General features: G+C 42.1%; 1 protein-coding gene across 1 annotated transcript in view; it reads left to right on the top strand.

The window, feature by feature from the left end:
* Positions 1–22786, top strand: part of Cv-c (RhoGTPase activating protein) — a 437455-nt gene that overhangs the window by 390153 nt on the left and 24516 nt on the right. The window contains exon 10 of the mRNA XM_076802187.1: positions 1233–1393. Within this exon, the coding sequence (XP_076658302.1) occupies positions 1233–1393 (161 nt within the window). The remainder of the gene's footprint in view (positions 1–1232; positions 1394–22786) is intronic.

Raw genomic sequence — 22786 nt, 5'->3', positions numbered from 1 at the left:
TGCAGGAAGTCGCATAACCGATCGGATATGTCCTTGATTTCTCTCCCTGCTGTCACGTTGTGTTGATGAACGTTTATTATCGATATCGATTGTAAGCGAAACTTTGATAATTTAAATAATATTTGTTTCTTTTATCGGTACACACACATTTGTTCGATAAGTATCATTGAAAACGGTCGCGTGCAACGTGAAACATTTTCATTTTATTGAAAATTCTTTTATACTCATCTAATATTCTTTTGAATGTCGCATACGTGCGTAGAAAAATTGTGCAAAATTTAGGGACGCTTCCGTGTACGCGGTATTACAAAAGATCACAAAGGGGTAGCGGTTACAAACAATTATAAACACTTAGTGTGACAGCAGTGCATGGTCTGGGTTAAGTCCACTTTGTAAAGGTTCCTGCAGTTCTGAATAGCGAGGTCTGCTAGATAAGCCACATTGTCGAGTCATTCTACGGGCGGATTAAGATCAACTAGCTGCTGAAGGCCACAAGGGATTACCTTTCCCCCTTATTGTTTAGTTAGCTGGACAGCAAAAGGATAGGCAAGAGGGTGTGTCAAGTTGGAAGTCATGTCCTAGTGTGATTCACAGTAGAGAAAGTGACCTTCAGAAGCCAATTAAATTCGAGCTGTCCATGAGAAACACGAGACAATAAGTGCTGAAGTGTTTAATCAAATGAATTAAGCACACAGCGGAAAATGGCCAACTGATGTATCAATCTTCTATACTTGAAACAGGCGAAATATTTAATGAAATAAATTGAATGCACACACCAGAAAAACATTTTCAATTTATAAACACGATTCAAGGACAACTGAACGATAAACAGCGGACGATCAACGACCGATTGAATCCCGTTATTGTTGGAATATCGCGTTCCGAACATAATGGATCATTATTTCGATAATCGATCTGTTTGTATCGTTGACAATTGACAGTACCCTATTCTTTGGACATCTGAATTTTAAATGATTTTTCTCAACTTTTACTCGCCCGTGGTAACTCAGTCATTTCATAATAAACTTTGCATACTTCCTAAAAAGATTTGGAGAAAGAGTGAATAATTAATATTTATCTTCAGTCTATATTTGCTCTATCAAAAATCTCTGAAAATGTGATTTTCGTTGATTCGTCTTCACATGTAAATTATGGTTTGTGACTGGTCGTGGTCTTGTGTTGACTCGAATCGATGTAAATAGAATTAAACGATTGTTTTCCTTTGATTGCAGATTACCAGTTTCCAATAGACGTCTCTGGTGTAGCCAAGGATCATCCCTTCCTCGAGGCTGATTCCTTGCAGAGTCTATTCCGACGATTGCACGCTTTGAATCGGTGTGCTAATATGAAGATCGACACGCACCATACGCACAGCACTAGCCACAGTAAAAGCGTGAGTGGATAATGCTTCGTTTCTAATAGTAATATTCAGATCGACCTCTTAACTAGGTACATCAAATTCAAAAAGACTTCGTACCCTCACAACTGTATGCAAAAATATTCTCACTAAAGATAGTACTATAATTTAAGACTAAATTATTTCCTGTCGTTTTCAATTTCCGTAAAATATTCCATTTTTATAGAAAAATTGTGTTACATAATTTTTCCAAAAATTGAGAATGAGATAACAAATTACGTTAATTTTTCTACGATTCTAGTATATTTTTCAATAAAATATACGATCCTAATATAATTTAGAATACATTTTGCAGATTATTTTTACAGTATATTGTTCAATAAAGTTACCTAGTTACGAGGTTTAACAAGTATTTTCTAAAATCTCTAAATCCTTGCCGGCGCATCCGATCATGCAGCATTTAATTAAATCATTTAGTACGTAAATTATACGTTACCATTTGAGAACATTGTCGATCGTCTGTCAACAATTTAATTAGTTGATGAGAGTGACTAAAAGAGACGAAGTTCTCTTGGAAATTATTGGGTCGGGCCATTTATTGACCAATCGCATTTTCATATTTAATATTCAAGCGCCACTCGCGTTAAAAATATTCGTTCGAGCATCGAATGCATTGAAATTCTTACATCCGGTCCGTAGATATTGACGGGCGAGGGTTTTCTGGAACGAACTGATTCCTCGTTTGCAAGCAGACCCTTTTCAAACTGCACGAAGAGCGTGACGTGGTCGCTCCGAGATCTAAAAGAAGATCTCCGGGAGGAAATACCAGTCTAGATCAGAAATCAACGCGGATGGGGGATCGCCGCGACAAGGGTTCTTTACCTAAACGCTTCTAAGAATCCCACGGTTTTCTTCTGCAGCCTTTTCAACGATCACGTTCCTCGGGAACTTCCGCGGTTGGTCAAGATTATCTGTTTGAACGCGACCTCCCTCGCTTCGAATCCTCGAAACCGCCATTGACACTCGGCTTCCGAAAGAATTCGTCACTGCTTTGCCTCCGAACACGTCAGAAAAATTGTAATCTTCAGCATCCATAAAACCCCTCGAGGGCCAAGACTCCGTAGATCGGCGATAAGGTAGAGTGACCACGTTACCGACAAAAATGGTTTTACCTGCCTCACCTTTTCGTCCTTATATGAGAATATTTTTCGCTGGGAAAGGGCTCGTTCGAAAGAGGAAGCTTCAACGCAGTGCATGCTGGTCGTGAGTTGACGAGATTATGCAGATATTTGGTGATATAATCGTTAGAAGTAGGCCAAAAATTGACTACGCAAAAACACGACATAATTCCAAGCATATTTTGCTCGTTTAATTCAGGACGGATAATTTCTGAATTCTGTAACATTTAAATGCACCGTTTCACGCAACAGAAAATTATTAAAGATTGAATTGAACACTACAGCTGGGGAATCGTTCTATTATCCGAACTGATTCGAACGCAAGAGTAAAATTCCAGCGCGTCCGCGGCATTTCACCATTCTATCCGCCACATTCTGCGAAACATCGAAGCTATCCGTTCGTTATCTCGAGGCTCTCGACGCTGACTAATTGCAGGCTGCCGATGTTGGAATTCAACGAGTTATGACACGTTTTCCAGCGCGTATGGTCATTGTTATGCGCCGGCTTCTCTCGTCTTGCGCTGTTCTGACGATTTGCCTGAGGACGAATAAACGAATGGAATAACAACTAACGACCGTCACGTGACCGGGATAGCGCCGAAGTTAATTATCGTGGAAAGTGCTGCTAGGCGCGGTCAAACCTTGTCCCCGCGTTGTCCGCACGCAACTATGACCGACAACGTCGAATGATACACGCCTCACTTTCACTGAAAAAATATCGCCGGTTGACCCTCCGATGACTTCAGGCCTCGTGAACGAGGATTTTCGAAAAAGAATACGAACATTTTTGAAAACGCTCCGTCTAAGTAGTAATTTTGCGAGTTCAAATTATTAGTTGTTTAGGCTAGGTTCGATAGAAAAATCAACGTTGATCCGGAAAAGTAGGTTCGAAAATGTGTAAAATAAATTGCTGCATAAGTATTTCGCCAAAAGCTTTCGCCTCGGGAAGGTTAATTATAGAAATCGTTACTCCATTGCCTCATTAGCGGAGATAATTGAGTATGCACAGTTGAGAAGAAAGCTCCTGTGAACACGTGTTATTAAGAACGAAGTTTTAACGCTAAAATTACCACGGTCAAAATGACCGGTTTTATATTTTACAGTTATTGAAACTATGAAAATTCTAAACTATGAAAGATTGTCCAAGCATTTATTATATTGACAATCACGGACAATCTTAATAAATTTAGGGTTGCCATTTTTATAAGGCAATATTTACCAGATACTGTTAATGCTTGGTAGGTTCACAGTGTTAATCACATCAAAGTCGTTGAAGGCTAATATTAGGTACGCGATGCAATTGCTATTAATATTGTACCTATTCGCAGTGCTATGACACGTGTATGAAAGATACTTAAGAAAGAATGATTTTCCTGATCGATAATATCGACTGCGGGTTTTTATGCAAAATAAATTGGATAAAGATTTGTTTTGTCTTTCGATAAACTAAATCGATTACAAAATAATATTGTAGTAATAGTTAAATTCTAATGTTTCTGTTGTATTCTATTTCACACACCGATTTTTCTAATAAATGCACAGAATCCACGATCGACCCACCTTAATTGCATTTATAAGCACTTTAATTGCAGTGATACACATTTCACAATTGAAGACTCGAATTTAACAGTCGAATATTAAAGAAAGTATTCCTCAGATTGAGTGATCGAACTGTTCTGAACGATTTCTCGTAGATTGTTGCGTGTAAATAGGAATGTCCACATCCTTGCAATTACAAGCAGTTACATATTAGAATATTTGCGAGAACAGAATCCAAGAACGCAAACATCCTAACGAAGCTGGTAGAATTGGGTAACGTCAGAAACTTGAGTTCACAGGACGCATTGTATAGCCACAATGATTCGCAGCTTATTCATCAAGTTACATTAGCGAAACTACATTCGAGTGTTCTCCATATCCATCTCGGAGAGACGTGACGGGCCTCGTTCAACACGATCAAATTACTTCATTTAATTTCGTGATTGTATTCAATTGACCGTGTTCATAAACTTTCATAAAACCGTTCGTCCGTCGCAACGTGGAACTGCAGGCTGGGAAGAATAACGAGGAAATTGAATGATAGAACGCCGTCATTTTTAACGTTGCATTGCCTCAACATTTTCTTTCCTTTTTTTCTTTTTGCGCCATTGTTTGATCAATGCCACTCGTTAAATTCGATCTGATAACGAAAGCCCGTTTCCAGCGTCACGGCACTCGTAAAGATCAATCTGCGAGGAACTTATTGTTTCGCGCGAGAACAGGAAACGCGTACCCGAAATTGCACGAACGAGGATCGGCGACGCGTTCGTGTCACAAATCAGAGTTAAAAGCGTTCCGTTTCACTTTGGCTGAAATCAATTATACGTTCTTCCCGGCCATCGAGCCCGTCGATTAAGATCACGAGGATCAATCCGTGCGATCTCGAGAAAGGAATTACTCGGATCCATTCACGCCGGCTCACGCAACAATCGCACAAAGGAGTGGAACGCGGGCTCTCCGAGAGGCTCCGATTGAATTCGTCGCGATTGATCGTGATTGCCGTTCCTTTTTTCTTTTTTCTTTTTCTTTTTATTCATCTTCTCTTTCAATTCGGCCCGAACCAGGATACCCGCGCGATTTTAATCTCCGAGACACCGTGCAAAGTAATAGATCGATCCGTTGACCGACCGCCGATAATTTATGTCGACCGATCGCTGGGGTCGATCCCTTGACACGTTTAAGAGTCATCGGTGATTGTGCGAGAGACCCGGATCGTTTTGACAACGTTCACGCGATTGTTAATAGTTCTCGAACAACGCACCTTCCATTCTCTCCTCGCCGCTCACTGACGCCGTTGACTTTTACTAGCTAAAGATCATTTTCGTCAGGTCGCGTCCTACGTATGCTATGCCGGAGTCATTCGTGACCCGTCGCGGTGCGGTCATTCGTGACCCCTCGAGCGACCGTCAATATCTGCAATTTTATTCCGATATAGGACCCTCTTCTTCTTCTATCCCCTCCCCCCTTCTTCTTCTATCCCCTCTTCTTCTTCTTCTTCTTCTTCTTCTTTATCCGAAATACGACGAAAGCCGGTCCCGTGATATCGCCTTATATCGAAAGAAAACTGTAGTGAGATATGCATAGGTGCGGGTCAGAAATGACTCCGGCATAGGCCTAGAACTCGCAGAAGTCCGAGCATTAATGGGAAATGAAACTCGTAATGAACCTGTCAAAGTACGAGTGTTACTTCTTATTATTATCGATTTATTTAGAAAGCAAACATGGAGGCAATAGTTGCTTCAATACAAAATTGATTCAACACGTTAATTACTAGATCGCGGATCTCTATGCAAAATGAAAATTTTCTCCCTCAATTGCAACAAACTTTCTTAATTGCTCCAATAATGTACGATTTATTTCGCTGTTTTATGGAGCAGAAATGTGGAACAAGTCCGGCCCTAATGTTGTAACTTATAGCACTCTAAAGCTGGCGGCACACCTGTCACTCAAAGCTGGATAAAACTCTGAAAAGAAAAATCGTACATCAATTTATATGGGGTCGTTATAAAAAGGAAGCGTCAGTCTTCAAATCCGTGATGGAATCGGTCGTGAGATAAATTTTGTTCTTACAGATATGAATAATATTAAACAAGACGTATCTTCATACAAATGAACGATGGGTTGTGAGAGTGAAGGTTTCAATTTTTAAAATGAGTTTAGTCTTACGGTGGCAGTATTTGTTTTTACGAAATGATCGCAATTCTTCGAGAATCGGAAATGTTGGAACACTTTTCGGACCCGACGCGGTTCGAAAGCTGCCGCGCCACGGGGTAATTAATTTTATATTCGGCAGTTTTCCGTTAGGAGAGTACTCCTGATTCTCCCGCGGTCGCGAACTGGGTCAGCGCAAAAACGCCGAGCGTTCACGTTTCTGCAATTATTCCTTTCGCATGCGAGAAGCCCGATTCCGCTAATTACGAATCGCGAGGTCACTCGCACCGGCAGCGGTTCGAATGTCACGGGTGATTTTGATCGACCCCGGCGGAGTTCGCGCAGATCGGTAGGGGGGGAGGGGAAAAAAAAATGTCCGCAATATCGAATCATTTCGTATGCCGGCGCGGTTAACACCATAAACGCGCGAACGTGCTTTCTCTCCATCTAGGGAGGCAGTTCGCGCAAGCGTGCGCACGCTCGCGAGCCGAACGAAAAATGCGTTCCCGGCTCGCGCAGTTGTTTATTTTTTTCTCTCTCTCTCTCTCTCTCTCTCTCTCTTTTTTATTCCTCTCCGTCGTCGTTGGCACGGTTTACACAACCCCGCGACATTTTCTATTTATTAAATGCACGAGCACGCATAACGCCGGCCTATGACTCGCTTCCGGTGAGAGCCACGACACTTGTTGCAGCTGCGTGTGTCCACGCACGTGTGAGCCCGCGCTAATAGCGGCTAAAACGGCCGGGGCTCCTGCTCCGTTTATGGGCATGAAAGTCCTTGATCCCCGCGAACGCACGACGATCTATCGATCCCCTATCGAGCGGGCTTCGCGCGCCGCGCCGCCGACAACCCGGGGAAACTTTGTCAACCGCGTTTGCTTCCTGTCGGACACGAAACGGATACCACTCTGTTGCGAATCGATTATTGAAGAAATAACATTTACAAACAACTTAACGTAATTTGAGATAACGTTATGCTAACACAGCAGAAAAGTCGCAGTGACAGCTCTGAATTATTTTTTCGGCGAGATTACGTTATTGATTTCTGCTGTTCATTTACTCTTTTGTACGGAAATTCGATGTTTAAATGGTCTGTGACTTTTGGACCACCCGGTACACCTGTAGCTTTATGGCAAACCAATTTTATCTTGGATCATGAAATTTTCTTCGATGCTTTCGTTGTTTCATGGATTTCCATTTGTGGTGACTAATGTTAGAATGCAGTCATTACGTTTCGATAAAATAATATACGAGGTATTTTATTTGTTGCTTTTATTATAACGAGTTGTTTTGTTAACATTTACTTGTGTTGTTTCCCTTAATGTAGCACTTAAACAGGTTTTTTGGTAGAATTTATATTCTTTCTTGTACACTTTGACGAGGAATAAATAATTATTGTAACAGTCCTTTTGTTTCATTGCTTGGGATTTTGTATGTTGTTTGATAGGAATAGATCAATTCTTGCAAAAATGTTATTATTGTGATTGGATACAAGTTCAATAGAAATTGTAATTAGATGTTCTTCGAGTTTGATACTCGAGCAACCCCTTTTTCAATTCTGAAATATTTAAGATTGATTTTAAATGATGACTTTCTCTGTAGCTTCCAGTGTTAGAGAACACGATTTTGCTGGACACCCAGTATATCATAGTTTCACGGTGACAAGAAAAACGCCGGAAGTAGATATACCTTCCCCTGTAATGACTCATGCGACAGATTCTACGGCTTCGTAAGTGATTTAAGATAGGACTCCTTTGGAAGTTCAAAGGTCTCACGTTTCAAAGCTAATTCGGATCGAATGTCAACTTTGATCGTGCCGCGTTACTAGTCAATTTTACATCATAATTTCTATCATTTACCTGTGTAAATCAAATTATTTAAATCCTTCTCTAGATATTTTCTATTAACTTGTTCTTTAACATGTACCGAGAAGGAAAAATGGCTTCTGTTGCCCTCAACAAGTGAGAAGATATTTTTTTGTTAATCCTGAGCGGTAGTTATAATATGTGTAATAATGAATCGTATACAATTCAACAAAACGTTGTTTCCATAAAAACGTCTTTATAATTTGAATAACTGCACAACAAAAATCCGGTCGTAGTGGTCGGCTTAGCGTGAAAAAAGCTGATGGCATAGTTGCATTTGAGAGTGACGAAAATTGAAATTGAAAAGCTTCGCAGAGATTGACATTTCGGCAGTCGTTTAGCGATATTTAAGCTGACCCCGGCCGAAAAGGTTGAACGATATATTTTGATAGATCACCGGCCCAATGGTCCGGAACGTTAGTCATCGTTATTGCCTGATAATCCAGCGGACAGTGCGATTCATCACGAAATTCGGGTTTCGTGCGGCCTTCGACGTCAAGTTTAATTAATGCCTCGCCCACGTTGTTAATTCGAACGTGGCAAAATGCGCAAGGGAAATCCATTTTTATCGGATCGTTGTTTGCAGATATTTTGTGCGTTCCGCCGTGCCGCGCCGCACCGGTGGAAGTTTATTTTTCGACGAGAGTTATGGCTGACCGAATTTCCAGAGTAATGGCGGAAAGCAGGTCCGACAGAGTGGTCAAGCCTCAGGGTCGCGGAAGAATCAATAGTCCTCGTTCTAAAATCCGGTCAGTGTGACAATAAAACAAAAAAATAAAATAAAACACGCGTGGCAGTAATTCTGAGCACTTCGAGTCAAATATTTTCCGAAATAATATTGACGGTCAGTGACTGATTCGTTCGCGGTATCCTGGAAATAAAAAGTGAGTTACTTGTGAGTAAAGATTATGGTTGTAACATGCAATCAACTATGTACGAAATTGTACCAAATTTTCTCCTCGTTGCAATATTCTTAACGTGATTAACCCTTTGCACCCGGAACTATTTTAACACTGAACTTTCATGAGCAATGATAAAGTAAAGTCTAAATAAATTAAATCTTGTCGTTTTTATAAGGCAACATGTACCTGTTACATTTATAGCTCGGTTCAGTGTTAACTCGAAACCCATACATTGCTAGCTAAATAATTATTTTTCCATTTTATGCATAGGAAACTGAAAAAATATTTTGGTATAGTAATTTTTAATTTCGCCTCAGAGTCGCCGCTCGAGTCCTAAGGGTTAATATATGTATCGTACCGGTTAAAATGTGGAGAAAGATGATCGAATGATCACACAATGTCACACGTCTTAATGTTTCAATTTTCATTTCACGAGACGAATTACTTCGATTTTACGGAATGTTTGTATTGTTTCATCTACTTGCTTTTGTAACGAGTGAATAAAATGGTAACGCACGAAAAGATCAGCTTGTTTGGAGTTTCGACGCGGTCCACTTTCGCAATCGCCGGGGCAATTCATCGAAACGTTACTGTCCGTTCCCATTGTTTCACTTTGCGTGTCCGTCGAGAGGCGGATGCCCACTTTCGATTGCGGAATCGCGGAAGATCTGGTCAAACGGTTTACAGGCCGACGTGCGTTCGTCCATTCAGAAACGGTCGATGTTACGTGTCACGATCGGCCGACCGGTATCGGCTAATCAGCTGTTTCGTAAGTTGCGCTCGTTTCGCGGAACGTTTCACGAGAACCGTCAAAACGCCGGAGGCCTTGGCTCTCGCCTTCTGCTTTCGCAAGGGACTCCGATTCGGATTCGAATTCGGCAGAGGGCCGATACTATTTCACGTACGTATGCACGCCTCATCGTGGCTTTCACCCGGTACGGTAAATGCAGGCAGTACGGAACACCGTAATACCTCCATGCAGAAGCGACCAACTCCAAAGGCTATTGTGTACCGAGTGAAATAAATAGACCTCTATGGAAAGTTATTAAGTACTATAACTTGTGTTTACACAAAAATCAACTTAAATCGCAATTCTCGGCATGTTGCCGGTTTTACAAATCATTTTGGAAGCTTTACTTCTAGGCCAGTTGAAATACTATCGCTCGATATATTATACATAGCAAGCGGTTAAGCTGATTATAGTAAATTCTTTAGCAACTGGTCGGTACAGTGATTTCTCTATGTATGTCGCGAAGGCCTGGATGATATACGTCGCGGAATTATCCCCACTACCTTCAGGTATACGTTCGGCGCGGTCAAAAGAAAATAATAGCCCTACACGATCTATGTCACAGCACGGACCCCAGGATTGGGCTTAGATCGAGACTTTGCTGCAGTACGAGCATATTAAAATGGATGAATGATTGTACGCAGGGAGTAATAATAATAACGATACTGTATTTTGTGATTGTAACTAAAAAGTGCAGGTCGGGGCACGGTACCACTGAATTGTTTTAGTCCTTTTGCTATTAGCTAACTTTACAATGTGTTTTTAAACTTAATTCGATAGGTACAGTTATTCGTATGTATGGTCGTTCTTTCGTTTCCACGCGTAGCTTTCATGAGAAAGAAAGAAACGTTTGAACTCTGAGGTTTCGAACTGAGGTGTTCCACATCACCAACCTTTAGCCTACATGTCAGAGTCCCACGGCTTTCCTCTGGCCGAGTGCAAGATGGTGGCACGTTTCTCGATTCTCGAAATTAATAGCCGCAACCCGATGGACGGATTCTCTATCGGAGAAAGTTACCGGGCCTGGACCTCGTATTGATTATTTCGGGGAATCGGTTCGATCAATTACTGGTGAGAAAAAAGAGAAAGGGGAATCGCTATTTATTTTCGTGATGCCACGACGGTCTGTAGAATTCTTCGGATCGAATGATCTCTCTCAGTTTGGTAACTCCGAAAGCAAATTGGTCCGAGGATACATTTCATTCGTGATGCCTGCGAGACTAATTTTAATTAAGCGGATAGCGTCATATTAATTCTAGCGGTGAGAGAAAAGAACTGTGAAATTTCTATTCTTCGTAGAATATCAGATTGTCTCTTGATAGAGTAAAATGGATCATGTTGAATTGAATTTTGCTTACGTAACCAATTTCTTATCGGCGAAAAGTCTACTACAGCTGAACGTACACTTGATGTGGAGAATTTTCAGCATCTACTGGCAAATACAATGACAAAATTCTTCATACATGTAGACAATGTTAACCCTTTGCACTCGAAGCTATTTTACCTCCAAAAGGAAATATTTCTTCCGACCCAGTATATTTCCCTTCTATATATTTGTTTTCACGTTACACGATGCAATTTACTCGTACAATACTGAAGCGTTTAGTAATTTATTGAATGCAAATAAATTTAATAATGCGAAACATATTTTGAATAATGATACAGCAATTTTTAGTGGTACCTCACAGTCACCGTTCGAGTGCTAAGGGTTAATATGTTTAACACTAGGTTCACGGAGCACTAAAAGTGAATATTTTGCATCACTTCATAAAAATAACAAGAACGTGCTACCCAAAATTTTCGCAATATTTTAAAAGTAATATATACCCAAAGAAATAAATTTCTCATCTATGCATCCTTACAATCTTAATATTTTTAAATTAAAAATATTAAAACCCGTCATTTTGACGGGTCCCGTAAACTTAGTGTTAACCCTCGGACTTCTGGGAGTTCTGTATGTGCGCATACTATTGCATGCTTACTACGGCAAGAGAGATGCATACCAAAAGTGGTGGAAATCGAGAGAGATGGCGTCCCAGAGAAATAGAGACCGAGAGAGATAGAGAGAGAGAGAGAGAGAGAGAGAGAGAGATGAAAAGAGAGAGGGTGAAAAATAATCTCTGCATGAGAGAGAGAAATAGAGATCGAGAGAGAGAGAGAGAGAGAGAGAGAGAGAGAGAGAGAGATGAAAAGAGAGATGAAAAGAGAGAGAGGGAGAAAAATAATCCCTGCATGAGAGAGAGAAATAGAGATCGAGAGAGAGAGAGAGAGAGAGAGAGAGAGAGAGAGAGAGAGAGAGAGAGAGAGAGAGAGAAGATGAAAAGAGAGAAGGAGAAAAATAATCTCTGCATGAGAGAGAGAAATAGAGATCGAGAGAGAGAGAGAGAGAGAGAGAGAGAGAGAGAGAGAGAGAGAGAGAGAGAGAGAGAGAGAGAGAGAGATGAAAAGAGAGATGAAAAGAGAGAGAGGGAGAAAAATAATCCCTGCATGAGAGAGAGAAATAGAGATCGAGAGAGAGAGAGAGAGAGAGAGAGAGAGAGAGAGAGAGAGAGAGAGAGAGAGAGAGAGAGAGATGAAAAGAGAGAAGGAGAAAAATAATCTCTGCATGAGAGAGAAAAAGCGACTCAGGAGGGTGAGGGAGGGGAGATAAATAGAGAACGCCCGAGTGAAGAATTTGGTCGCGGGCAGTGCTCATTAATTGGCAAACGGTTAATTACCGAGTAGCGGCCGAGTGGCTCGTTATAAAAGGCGGTTCTATGCAGCCGGCGTGTTTCTCTTTCGTCCGGTTTAGCGGACGGTCTGCCGCATTCGAGCCGCGTCCGTGGCGCGGGGGGTCCGAGGGGGCGTAATTACACGCGTGCACCCGCCTGCACCCGCCTGCATCCGCGCGCACAGGTACGTCGTCGTCGTCGCCGACGAACGCCGAGCGTTGTCGTCGCCGGCTACGTGAAACCTGGAAACTGGTTCGGTGCACGCGAGTCACCGAGCCCCTGCTGAAAGTCGTTGCTGGCAGACTGCGCGGCACGGCTACCAGTTGCACCTGTATACTCGGCTGCACCGCGCTGCACCGCGCTGCACCGAGCTCTCTGAGCCGCATTCGATTGCGCAAATGCACGCCCGCTGCGTACTAGAGTGCGATCGGGAACGCTCGCGACCAGCTTCTCGGTGGAACCTTGATCCACCTCTAGATCTTGGTTCACGTTTTTTCTTTTTTTTTAAATTTTACTCACCCCCTGCGCCAGGATTCATTAGGCTGTCGCGTATGTTGTGTTCGAGTTTAGAATGCAAGTGTCAAGAAGCGTTTCGGTCCACGGTCTGCGGATCTTTATGCAAAATAAAAAATGTTTGCATCGATTGCAAGACGCCCGAGCGAAATAAAAATTTATTTACAATACGCTGATATCCTTAAATCTTTTTATCCCTTTGCACTCGAGAGTGGTGACTCCACTAAAAAGTGTTGTGACATTATTTCAAAGAAATTACGAAAAGTATTGCACAATATTTGTTACACTGCAAAATTTATGTTTAATAAATTGGCAGTTTCGTATGAATGAAATGAAAATATTCTAGGGCGGATGAAAAATTTAGTTTTAGGATTAAAATAGCGCCAAGCGCAAAGGGTTAATGTGTCCACTGTTTTGAATTGCGGTTACCCATTTTTGTCATAAATGCATAAAACCCTCATTCTATTATACGTCATTTCAAGGTGCAAAGCTGATCTTTGAGGTCTGACCTTCAATTTTAATTTAGTTTTACTCTTAAATAAAGTTTATTTCAATTGTTTCAATTACGTGCAATGCGATCGTCGACTATTCTTCTTACATCAGCGGAAAAATAACATATTGACGATAGCGTTGCGTGACGTTCGGTCGAAACGTGTCGATTAATTAGCACGCTGTTCGCCGATGGCGCGGAAGACTATTAAAGTGCGAATTTCTTTATAACGGCTCTAAAAATGATTGCCTGTTTCGAGCAAGAAGCGAGGGTAACAGTAAATCTTGAATACGAGTTCCACACCAGCGAACTTAATGTTAGCCGGCAAAAACTGGGGCGTGTATAACGTGAATTATTAGCGGCCTCTCATCAGTTTGCCAAAGTTCTAGCCACGGACAAAGGAGCAACGGTAAACTTTTAATCAAAGGTTCTATATTTAACCTTTATCACGACTAACTCGCACGGAAATAATGTACAAGAAGCCAGGGGGCCGCAAATAAATCAGCACAACTCGAATGCATAAGATACAACCTTCCCATTCGGTTTTCCTCGTGACAAATTATCGATCAATATTTATCACTCGAAACAGGAAAAGGTGTCCGGTCGGCAATCATATCAAGCTTACGCCAAGATTAAGTGTCGGCGTGTGGCGACACGGATTAATGGAGACCCGTGAACCTGCTGTTCGTAAAAACCGAAAATTGAGCTTCCGTTCCCGTAATAAATAGAGGCTCGGAACAACTGGTCCAGCTGGCAGCCGGTATTTCAAAACCGAAATATTTCACCGAAGAAGTCCGTCCATCTGATGCAACATCACCAGAACGTTCCGGCCACGCGCCGAAAACACATTCAGTCGTTTCTAGAAACATTAGAAAACTTTTCTCGTCGCTGAATCTACTCGAGTTTTGAAGATTGAAGCTTTCTCTTTACAACGAATCCCTAAAACATGATTTCTTCGGACAGTATTATGGAACGGAAACACTCATGGTGCATGTGTTACTCGGCAAAGTTGGTAGTACACCCTTTCCTCCAAAGTTGAGTCAAATTCTAATGCTTTCAAGACTCCGTAGATTCGTGGTAAGGTAGAGTGACCACGTTACCGACAAGAATGTGCGAAACATGGTTTTACGTGATTCGACTTTTCGTCGTTATATGAGAATATTTTTCGCTGGGAAAGGGCTCGTTCGAAAGGGGAAGGTTCAATCTAGCACTCTTAGAAGGTTTAATCTAGAGATTATGCAGATATTGGATAATATAAGCGTTAGAATTGGGCCAAAAATTGACGACGTGCACGCCGTGGAGTCCAAGCACTTTTATGCCATTGGATGAGTTTTCTGGATGAAATCGAGAGCAGCGCGCGCTAAAAATTATCTCCGGCTATATTTTATCTTGATTCCCTGCGAAATAAAAACTTGAGGCACGTTTCTGCGGTCAGAATTCGTAATATCGATAATACAGAGCAACAGATGCGACAAGTTTAGTCACAGACTTAGGATCAAGATCAGGACGGATCTCAAGTCAGTGACCGAAGGTTGTGAACGGAAATTAACACAGTTGTCGACCAGCTGGCTCTGCAAAAGTGACGTGACCACCGATGGCTCTTAAGATCGTGCCAATCTTTCGCCAATCAGTGATCTAGGGCGGCAGTAATTTTTGGAGTCCGTGTTGTTCTGGCCGGACGATCGTCGGGGAGGCGCTTGTCGCAAAACAATGCGATTTCTGTGCCGGTAAAAAGGACCGATTTCGACGATCGGCGTTCACGCGTTCGAGAGCCAACGGCGCTCCGTACTAGGAGAAAAAGTGCTCGAGCGAGGCGGATACCGGTATCGCCGACGGAGAACGCTGAAACGGGCCACGGGACAGTCGCGTACGTTCGCGCAAATTTATGGCATCCAGTTTATCCGATTGACGAAGGAATGTCGGCTGCCGTTGCGGCTGTCAACCTGCCGGCCGACCGAGCAGGGCCGCCTCGTTCTCTCTCTCTCTCTCTCTCTCTCTCTCTCTCTCTCTCTCTCTTCGCCTCCTTGGTTTCGTCCTCGAGAATCGGCGCCGCTCTTGCGGATCGACTCGGAATTATAGATCAGCCCCCGGGACCCCTCGGGGATTAATCCTTGACGTCCCGCTAAGTGAAATCGATCTTCCGCGAGAATAGAATCCACTCCGCGCCGTGTTACACCGGCCAATTCGATGAGTTTTACGACTTCGAGCTGCTCGTAACTACGAGCGACCGAAGCAACAGCGATCGGAATAAACAGTTACCCCGGCTGTCCCGCACAAACGATATCTTTGGAAATATTAATGCTGGATTGTTGCGCGTAGAGCGTCTGGTTCTGGGGATGCAGGTGTTGCGAAGCGGTGAACGCTATTCTATTCTTCTGCCGGGTCTGTTATACTGTTGCATACGGAATGTCCGATTTTAGAACGCAAATCTTGTGAAACGTTTCGATCGAGAAACGTTAGTACAGTCCACAGGTTTGTTATCCAACTTTCAGTCACGAAGCGAATCCTTGATATCCCCTGCTCAGCTTCAATTCAGATGTCTCAATTTACTTTCACACCATGTTCATTTCAACGTCGATCTTCATTGACGGAAATGCTCGAGCGCTTCACGACAATGCGGTGAACGCCGCACAGTGGGCAATTTGGACAAAATCGGATTCAAAATCAAGGAACTTTCGATAGGAACGAGGTAGAGCGATGAAATCTTTTTTAAATGAAAGCTCCAACTTTGTAGAATATGGGAAAAATAGGGAGATTATGGTACGAACTCTTTTTAACCTTGTGAAAATTCGTTAAACTTGCACAATTTCAAGAAAATTGTGGTTTTTCCAATACCACGCGCGGGAAACATTTTTTTTTTTAACATGCTATACATCATTTCCCATAGATTTTTTCGCGCTGATTTCAAATCTGGTCTCAAAATTTGTCTACGACCTCAGGATTTTGCAAACAAATAGATTTTTGTGACAAAAACTAATGAAGTCATTTTTTCGTTGAAATGATTGGATGGTAATAATTTCTTTATTTTTCCCATATTTTTTCTCATTCCTATCGAAAGTTCCTTGATTTTGAATCCGATTTTGTCCAAATTGCCCACTGTGCGCCGTTTCGACAGTGTTGTCGTAACAGAGACAGGTTTTGAAAATACCTCGAGAACTAATCGTTTATTTGCCATGGTAACCTAATTATTCTTCGCGTAGAATGAACCGGGGAATCGATTAGTGTAACATAGAAATGCAAATTTTAATTGCACGTGCACAGTTGCACCGAGAAAAAGTAAGGGTCTACGAATGTGGCGCTCTTCGAACGATCTTTCCCTTTTGATATTTTTTCAACGGAGTTATGGCCTGAAACATTTACGTGGATCACCCTGTATACTTATTTGTTTCACATTTGTTCAAAATATAGAACGTGGTGTGTGACAATATCTCTCTCTGATTAACTTTGTATGTGAATGCACAGTTGCAGCGATAATCAGCTTTCGAAATCATTTTGCAGCTGTGTGTTTTTCACGGAAGAATTCTTGGTAACCGCGTGTGACGAACGATCGCGGCCGCGGCTTTTCGAGAGTCGCGAGTCCAATTGAACGTTCCGGTGATTTTTACGGTTGCCGGAGAATATCGCGGTCCGATTCGAGCTTAATTATTCCCCGGCGTACGGATAAAAACAAACGGGAAGCAATTTCGAAGGAAGTAGGCGAACTTTCTATAAGGAGTGGTGGGGATAACCGTCCGACACACGGAGGAGCCTCGATCTCGCGAAAAGCTGGTAGTAACCGTAAACGATCGAATTATGCAGGACATGATAACGCCACGGCGCGTTTAAATTTCCTGCAGCGTTCGCGCGCTGAAGGCGTGAAATCACGTGACCGCCAGAGCACAGGTGCGAACACGGCGGACTACTAAAACTAGATCCAACAACCTACCTGGCGCGTAGCGATGGGTCGTCGCACGGCTCGAGCGTGGGCCCCAAAATTCTCAAAATGGTCAAATTTATTTTCGTCATTGTGCGGGCTGATTCGTTCAAGTGTCACGTCCGAATTACTTGGCAAAACTATTAGTGGAAAAGTCGTAAGGGACCCAATTACTGTTTTTTTATTAAGCTATAGAACCCCACATGGGATTATTAGCAGCATGCACATGGCTGTGCATGCTAACATTACATTACATAGGTGACTTAAAAACTAGGATTCAGACAATATAATGAGCATTTTCGAGTACAAAATTAACATTAAAGATATAAACGGTGAGATTTAAGAAATGAGTGTATGAAAAATAGAGGACAAAGAAAGGGTCCGCACAAAAAGGAGTCTATTGTATAGAATGGAAAGAACCCCTTGTTGCAAATGTTCATTAACACGTTATCTGCCACATTACCAGAGATTCTAACAAAATCACAGTAATTTAATGAAAGCGAAACTAGACATTTTAATGGTATACATCCCCTATTATAGGGGATGTTGCTTTAACCCTTTCGAATTCTAAAGATCTTAATAAAATTCAGTTTATTTGTCTAAACCTGGTCAAAAATCAGTCATATATGACCGACATGGCAATCAAGATGCTAGTTGTACTTATTTTTGAAGCATAATAAAGATTAAAAAAGAGACATACAACATATATGCCAACTGATTTGAATGAAAAGACTTTAATATCTCTTTTTTGATATTCATTATGCTTTAAAAGTAGGTAGAGTCAATGTATGTACAGTAATTGGTACCCCCACAGTAATTTGGTCGCCTACCTTACAAGAAACCGGAGACTTTTATTCGAACCGTTTTTCCGTGTAAAATAAATAGCTCGAAAGTGACCTGAGTGACAGTTCTGGAGCCGGTCCCTGGTTTGAGTGGTCTTCGCTCAAACTTCTCGCTGGTTTTCCGGCTGAAATGCCCGAAGACTGACGACCCATCGCTATCTGCTTTGTCGCTGGGATCGTTATAACGGTCTGGCATAGAAATGCGTGTATATACGAACACGCGGCCAGAGGACACTCGTGCAGCGCTAATGACCGTTTCACGTTGAACGGTATGTCACTTCGAGGCCGCGACGACCCGACAATCGTTTCACGGGATCGCGAGGTCTCGAAAATCTCACGCGGCCTCTCACGAACGCACTTTCCACGGAGAAACGAATGTCGCGAAACGAAAATGGGCACGCTTTCGACGAGATCCTCGAATCGGGTAAAATTCACGGCCGAGCCATCACCCGGATCGATCGCGATCGATTCGCGTCCGGTCCGACGCTAAGAAAGTCGAGTACCATAAGAACGTCGTACCGACGATCACGGGAACGGTAATTACAGGTAACGAGAGACGATCGCTTAACGCGAGAAACCGGAAGCCGACATGCTTGTCTAAATGTTGCGCGTTTCTGTGAACTGGACTGTTGCGATCGTATCCGTTTTCGCGATGGTTTATTCCGAATCCTATCATTTGCGAGCTAAGGCACACTCGGTGGCGGGAAATCGATCCTGTAATTAGCGGAGAGGGTTATTTTGTTGCATTCGGAGAAGGGTAATTGTAGGATCGTATTCAGTTATGATTTATCGGCCACCGTGCGGTTCTTGTCAAGATTCCTCCTAACGATCGTCGATCTATTAACTTCTGCCATTAGATTCCAGATTGCAGAAGCTCGCCTCGATCCTCCGATTTGTTATTCTACGGTGTTCTCTGCGCGGTTACACTTTCCGTAGAACTTTCGAGTCCGTCGCTCGAGTTTCCCAAACGCTCTCCTCCGTAATTCAAGTTTTTAATACTGCACCGTTCGTCGCGAGATCGTGGATCTTGTACGCTTAAAGTATCCTTGGTCTTTCAGTCTTTTAGGTCTTTTAATAACATTTGGAACATAATGGAATTTTTATTAGTGAAATCATATTTCTCGTCGTTTCCAATTTCTGCAAGTCAATCTTAAAAAAAGAAATACCACAACTCAAAACAATTTTTGCCCCACTAACTTTTTGTCTAACAAATTGATAAATAGTTTAGTGTGATGGAAACGAGTGTGCACAAATTCATATGAAAAACATCGTATATTGTACAATAAAAATATTTTATGTCGAATGGACCGCCGGGATTCTGAATAGGCTAAAAATCCTGTGCTTGCATAAAGATTTCCAATGTATTAATGATCAAGTAGCCAATCTTGCGATAGAAAGAAGCACAGTTCTTCTTGAAGTGCATTTTTATAGATGCATCGCTCTTGCATCAAACAGTATAAATCGTCACTATCTACGGGTGTTAAGCAGGCTTTCGCATAGTTCAAAAAGCTATATCATCCAGTAACGTGTGCAGTTGCAAATGGCAAATCTGCACAACCACGGTGGCGAATCATTCCAAAAATGGACATTTCTTTCGACGTGAGGTCACTGTGAGAGGTCGTGTGGTTTCAAAGGTGACACTTTTGCGGCTTCCGTTTCCTTCTCCGCCGCGTCTGCATCGAATCTGCTCCACATCGATCCTGAAGAGTCACCTTTTCGCCGAAGTGTCTCTAAAGTGTTTCCGGCGCATTGTGTGCGGGACGCTCGGCGTTTCGGCACGCGAGATGAGCGAGTTCTTGTGTTCGGTCATATCTCGGTGGTTTATTTAGCGGTGGTTCGGTTATCAGGGACGAGGCTCGGATACGCAACGGATACGTCCTAGACGCGACGCGACGCGACGGGACGATGCTCGCCGCGACGTCGAAGCTTGGCGTGCGAGAACGTGCATCGAGAAAAGTGGTATCGTTAGTGTGCTCGCGGGCGAGCCGGCGTATTACCATAAATTTCCATCGGCCCGTTCAGAAGCCAATTAGCGTAAGTCACACCGAGATGAAGACCGCGATACGCGGTTTTACTTAAATCAACCCGACCGCGCGGAGAACCGTTTGCTCGCCCACCGTTTTAATACCGTGCAATCGGCGCGCAGGCACCGAGCTTAAAGAATGCCGCTGGCATACTCAGATAAGCCGCCGCGATATTTTAACGAAATTAAGTTGAACCTGTTATATCGCTCAACCGTTTGACACGTACACGCACACGGGGGCCTCTCGGCGTGCGCGTGTATTTTCTCCTCGGCGACTCGCGGACCCGCCGACGATTCACGGAAAAGTCTCTGTTCCTCGTCCATCAACTTCTGCCCCCTACCGGCCACTGTTCCAGAAGTCCCTGAAGAGGCCTCTTCTTGTTCTTGCTGGCGCAACGGGAGTCGATTAAAATATGAGCACGGCCGTGGTGCTCGCGCGCTACGCTCCCGATAACAGCGAACGAGTAAAGTTGTCGACGTATTGACGTTCGAACGGCGACGTAATCGATCGGCGTTTTATCGGCTGCCACGGTTGACCTCTCGTTTATCGGTCTCGGCCGCTTTGCTTTTCCCGCAGGTGCTACTTCAACGCCGTATCTTTCGCGCTATCGTGATCATCGTGTTGCCCCCGCTGCCACGTTACAATAACAGGGGGCGCTGGGAAACCGGCCGCGGACGTTCGTTTCATCGGAAGAAGGGACTTTATCGAGCCGCAGCGCCGGCGAAACAGGCTGCAACCGCGATTAAGTAACTCGCGTTCCGCAACGATTTTCGTTTAATTGGGGTTACCCGTTCCCTAGCGGTTGCCGCTGACTACGACCCGCTCCAGCGGAACATGCAAACCGTGCTCGCGAAATCTGAGGATGCTCCGGTCTCGTTTTATCCCCACCTAGCCGAGGATCTTTGTTGTTTTTTCTCTCTCTTGAATTAAAGGATCAGGCTCCGTAGACTCGCGATAAGGTAGGCTGACCACGTTACCGACGGGAGGAAAGTTTTCGTCTTTATGCGAGAATAGTTTTCGCTGGGGAAGGTCTCATTCGAAAGAGGAAGATTTTAAACTCTTTGAGATATAATTCCTGAAGTTGCAGACACGTAATTTAATTATTTTTTCCTGTGTTTAATTCTTTAACCCTGAAACGTCCCGTGAAATGATCCCATTTACTGTTTCTACATACTGTGAAATAATTGACCTCTTTCTGTCCGTGTACTGAGGTAATTTGTTCATTTAAACTGTAGACTGGAAATGAGTAAAATATTATCCTAGGTTCTCTTTAACGCAACTGTTTTCTCCGGAGCGTATGAGGCTTTACACACGAAATGTACAGCGTGTCTCACGACGGGCGGTGCGAGCGGGTAAAAATAAGTAAAGACGCACGAACAACATTTTTTCGGTTGATGCTTCGTTTCCGAGAAAATTGAGTTTTGAAAATTTTTACGCTTGCTGTTGAATAGGGCGGCGCGTCTGATCATGGCCAACCGTTTCTACTTCCTCTGATCGTTGGCTTCGACCTGTTATAACTTTGTAACAAATAATCGTGCAACTATAAACCTAGGCTCATTTTAATGCTTCAAGCCTCTGCGTTTGCAGTGTATTATTCATTTTTGCCGAAATGGTCTTCGCAAAACGAAGCTAGTGAGAAACGGAAGACGCGTTTCTTCTCGGTGGTGTTGCAAATTGAAACATCTTTAGAATCGTTCGAAAATTCTCTGAAACGTAGTGTAATACTTTCTAAATGACTTTTTAAAATTTAAATACTTTTTAATTTAAATTTGAGTATCCGAATTTTTTTTAATTCGAATACTTTTTAATTCAAATTTGAATATTTGAATTCCTTAAATGTGAATACTTTTTAATTCAAATTTGAATATTTGAATTCCTTAAATGTGAATACTTTTTAATTCAAATTTGAATATTTGAATTCCTTAAATGTGAATACTTTTTAATTCAAATTTGAATATTTGAATTCCTTAAATGTGAATACTTTTTAATTCAAATTTGAATATTTGAATTCCTTAAATGTGAATACTTTTTAATTCAAATTTGAATATTTGAATTCCTTAAATGTGAATGTTGTTTAATACAAATTTGAATATTTGAATTCCTTAAGTGTGAATACTTTTTAATTCAAATTTGAATATTTGAATTCCTTAAATGTGAATACTTTTTAATTCAAATTTGAATATTTGAATTCCTTAAATGTGAATACTTTTTAATTCAAATTTGAATATTTGAATTCCTTAAATGTGAATACTTTTTAATTCAAATTTGAATATTTGAATTCCTTAAATGTGAATACTTTTTAATACAAATTTGAATATTTGAATTCCTTAAGTGTGAATACTTTTTAATTCAAATTTGAATATTTGAATTCCTTAAATGTGAATACTTTTTAATTCAAATTTGAATATTTGAATTCCTTAAATGTGACTCCTTCTGAACGTAAATGTAAACGTATGAGCCTGTAAAAATCTGAACATGCTGAGTCTTAGAAGACCAAAGTCGCTATAAATG

This window comes from Halictus rubicundus, chromosome 16 (assembly GCF_050948215.1).
Source record: "Halictus rubicundus isolate RS-2024b chromosome 16, iyHalRubi1_principal, whole genome shotgun sequence".
Taxonomy (NCBI): domain Eukaryota; kingdom Metazoa; phylum Arthropoda; class Insecta; order Hymenoptera; family Halictidae; genus Halictus; species Halictus rubicundus.
The sequence above is the reverse complement of the archived record's forward strand: the minus strand, read 5'-3'. Positions and strand labels throughout refer to the sequence as shown.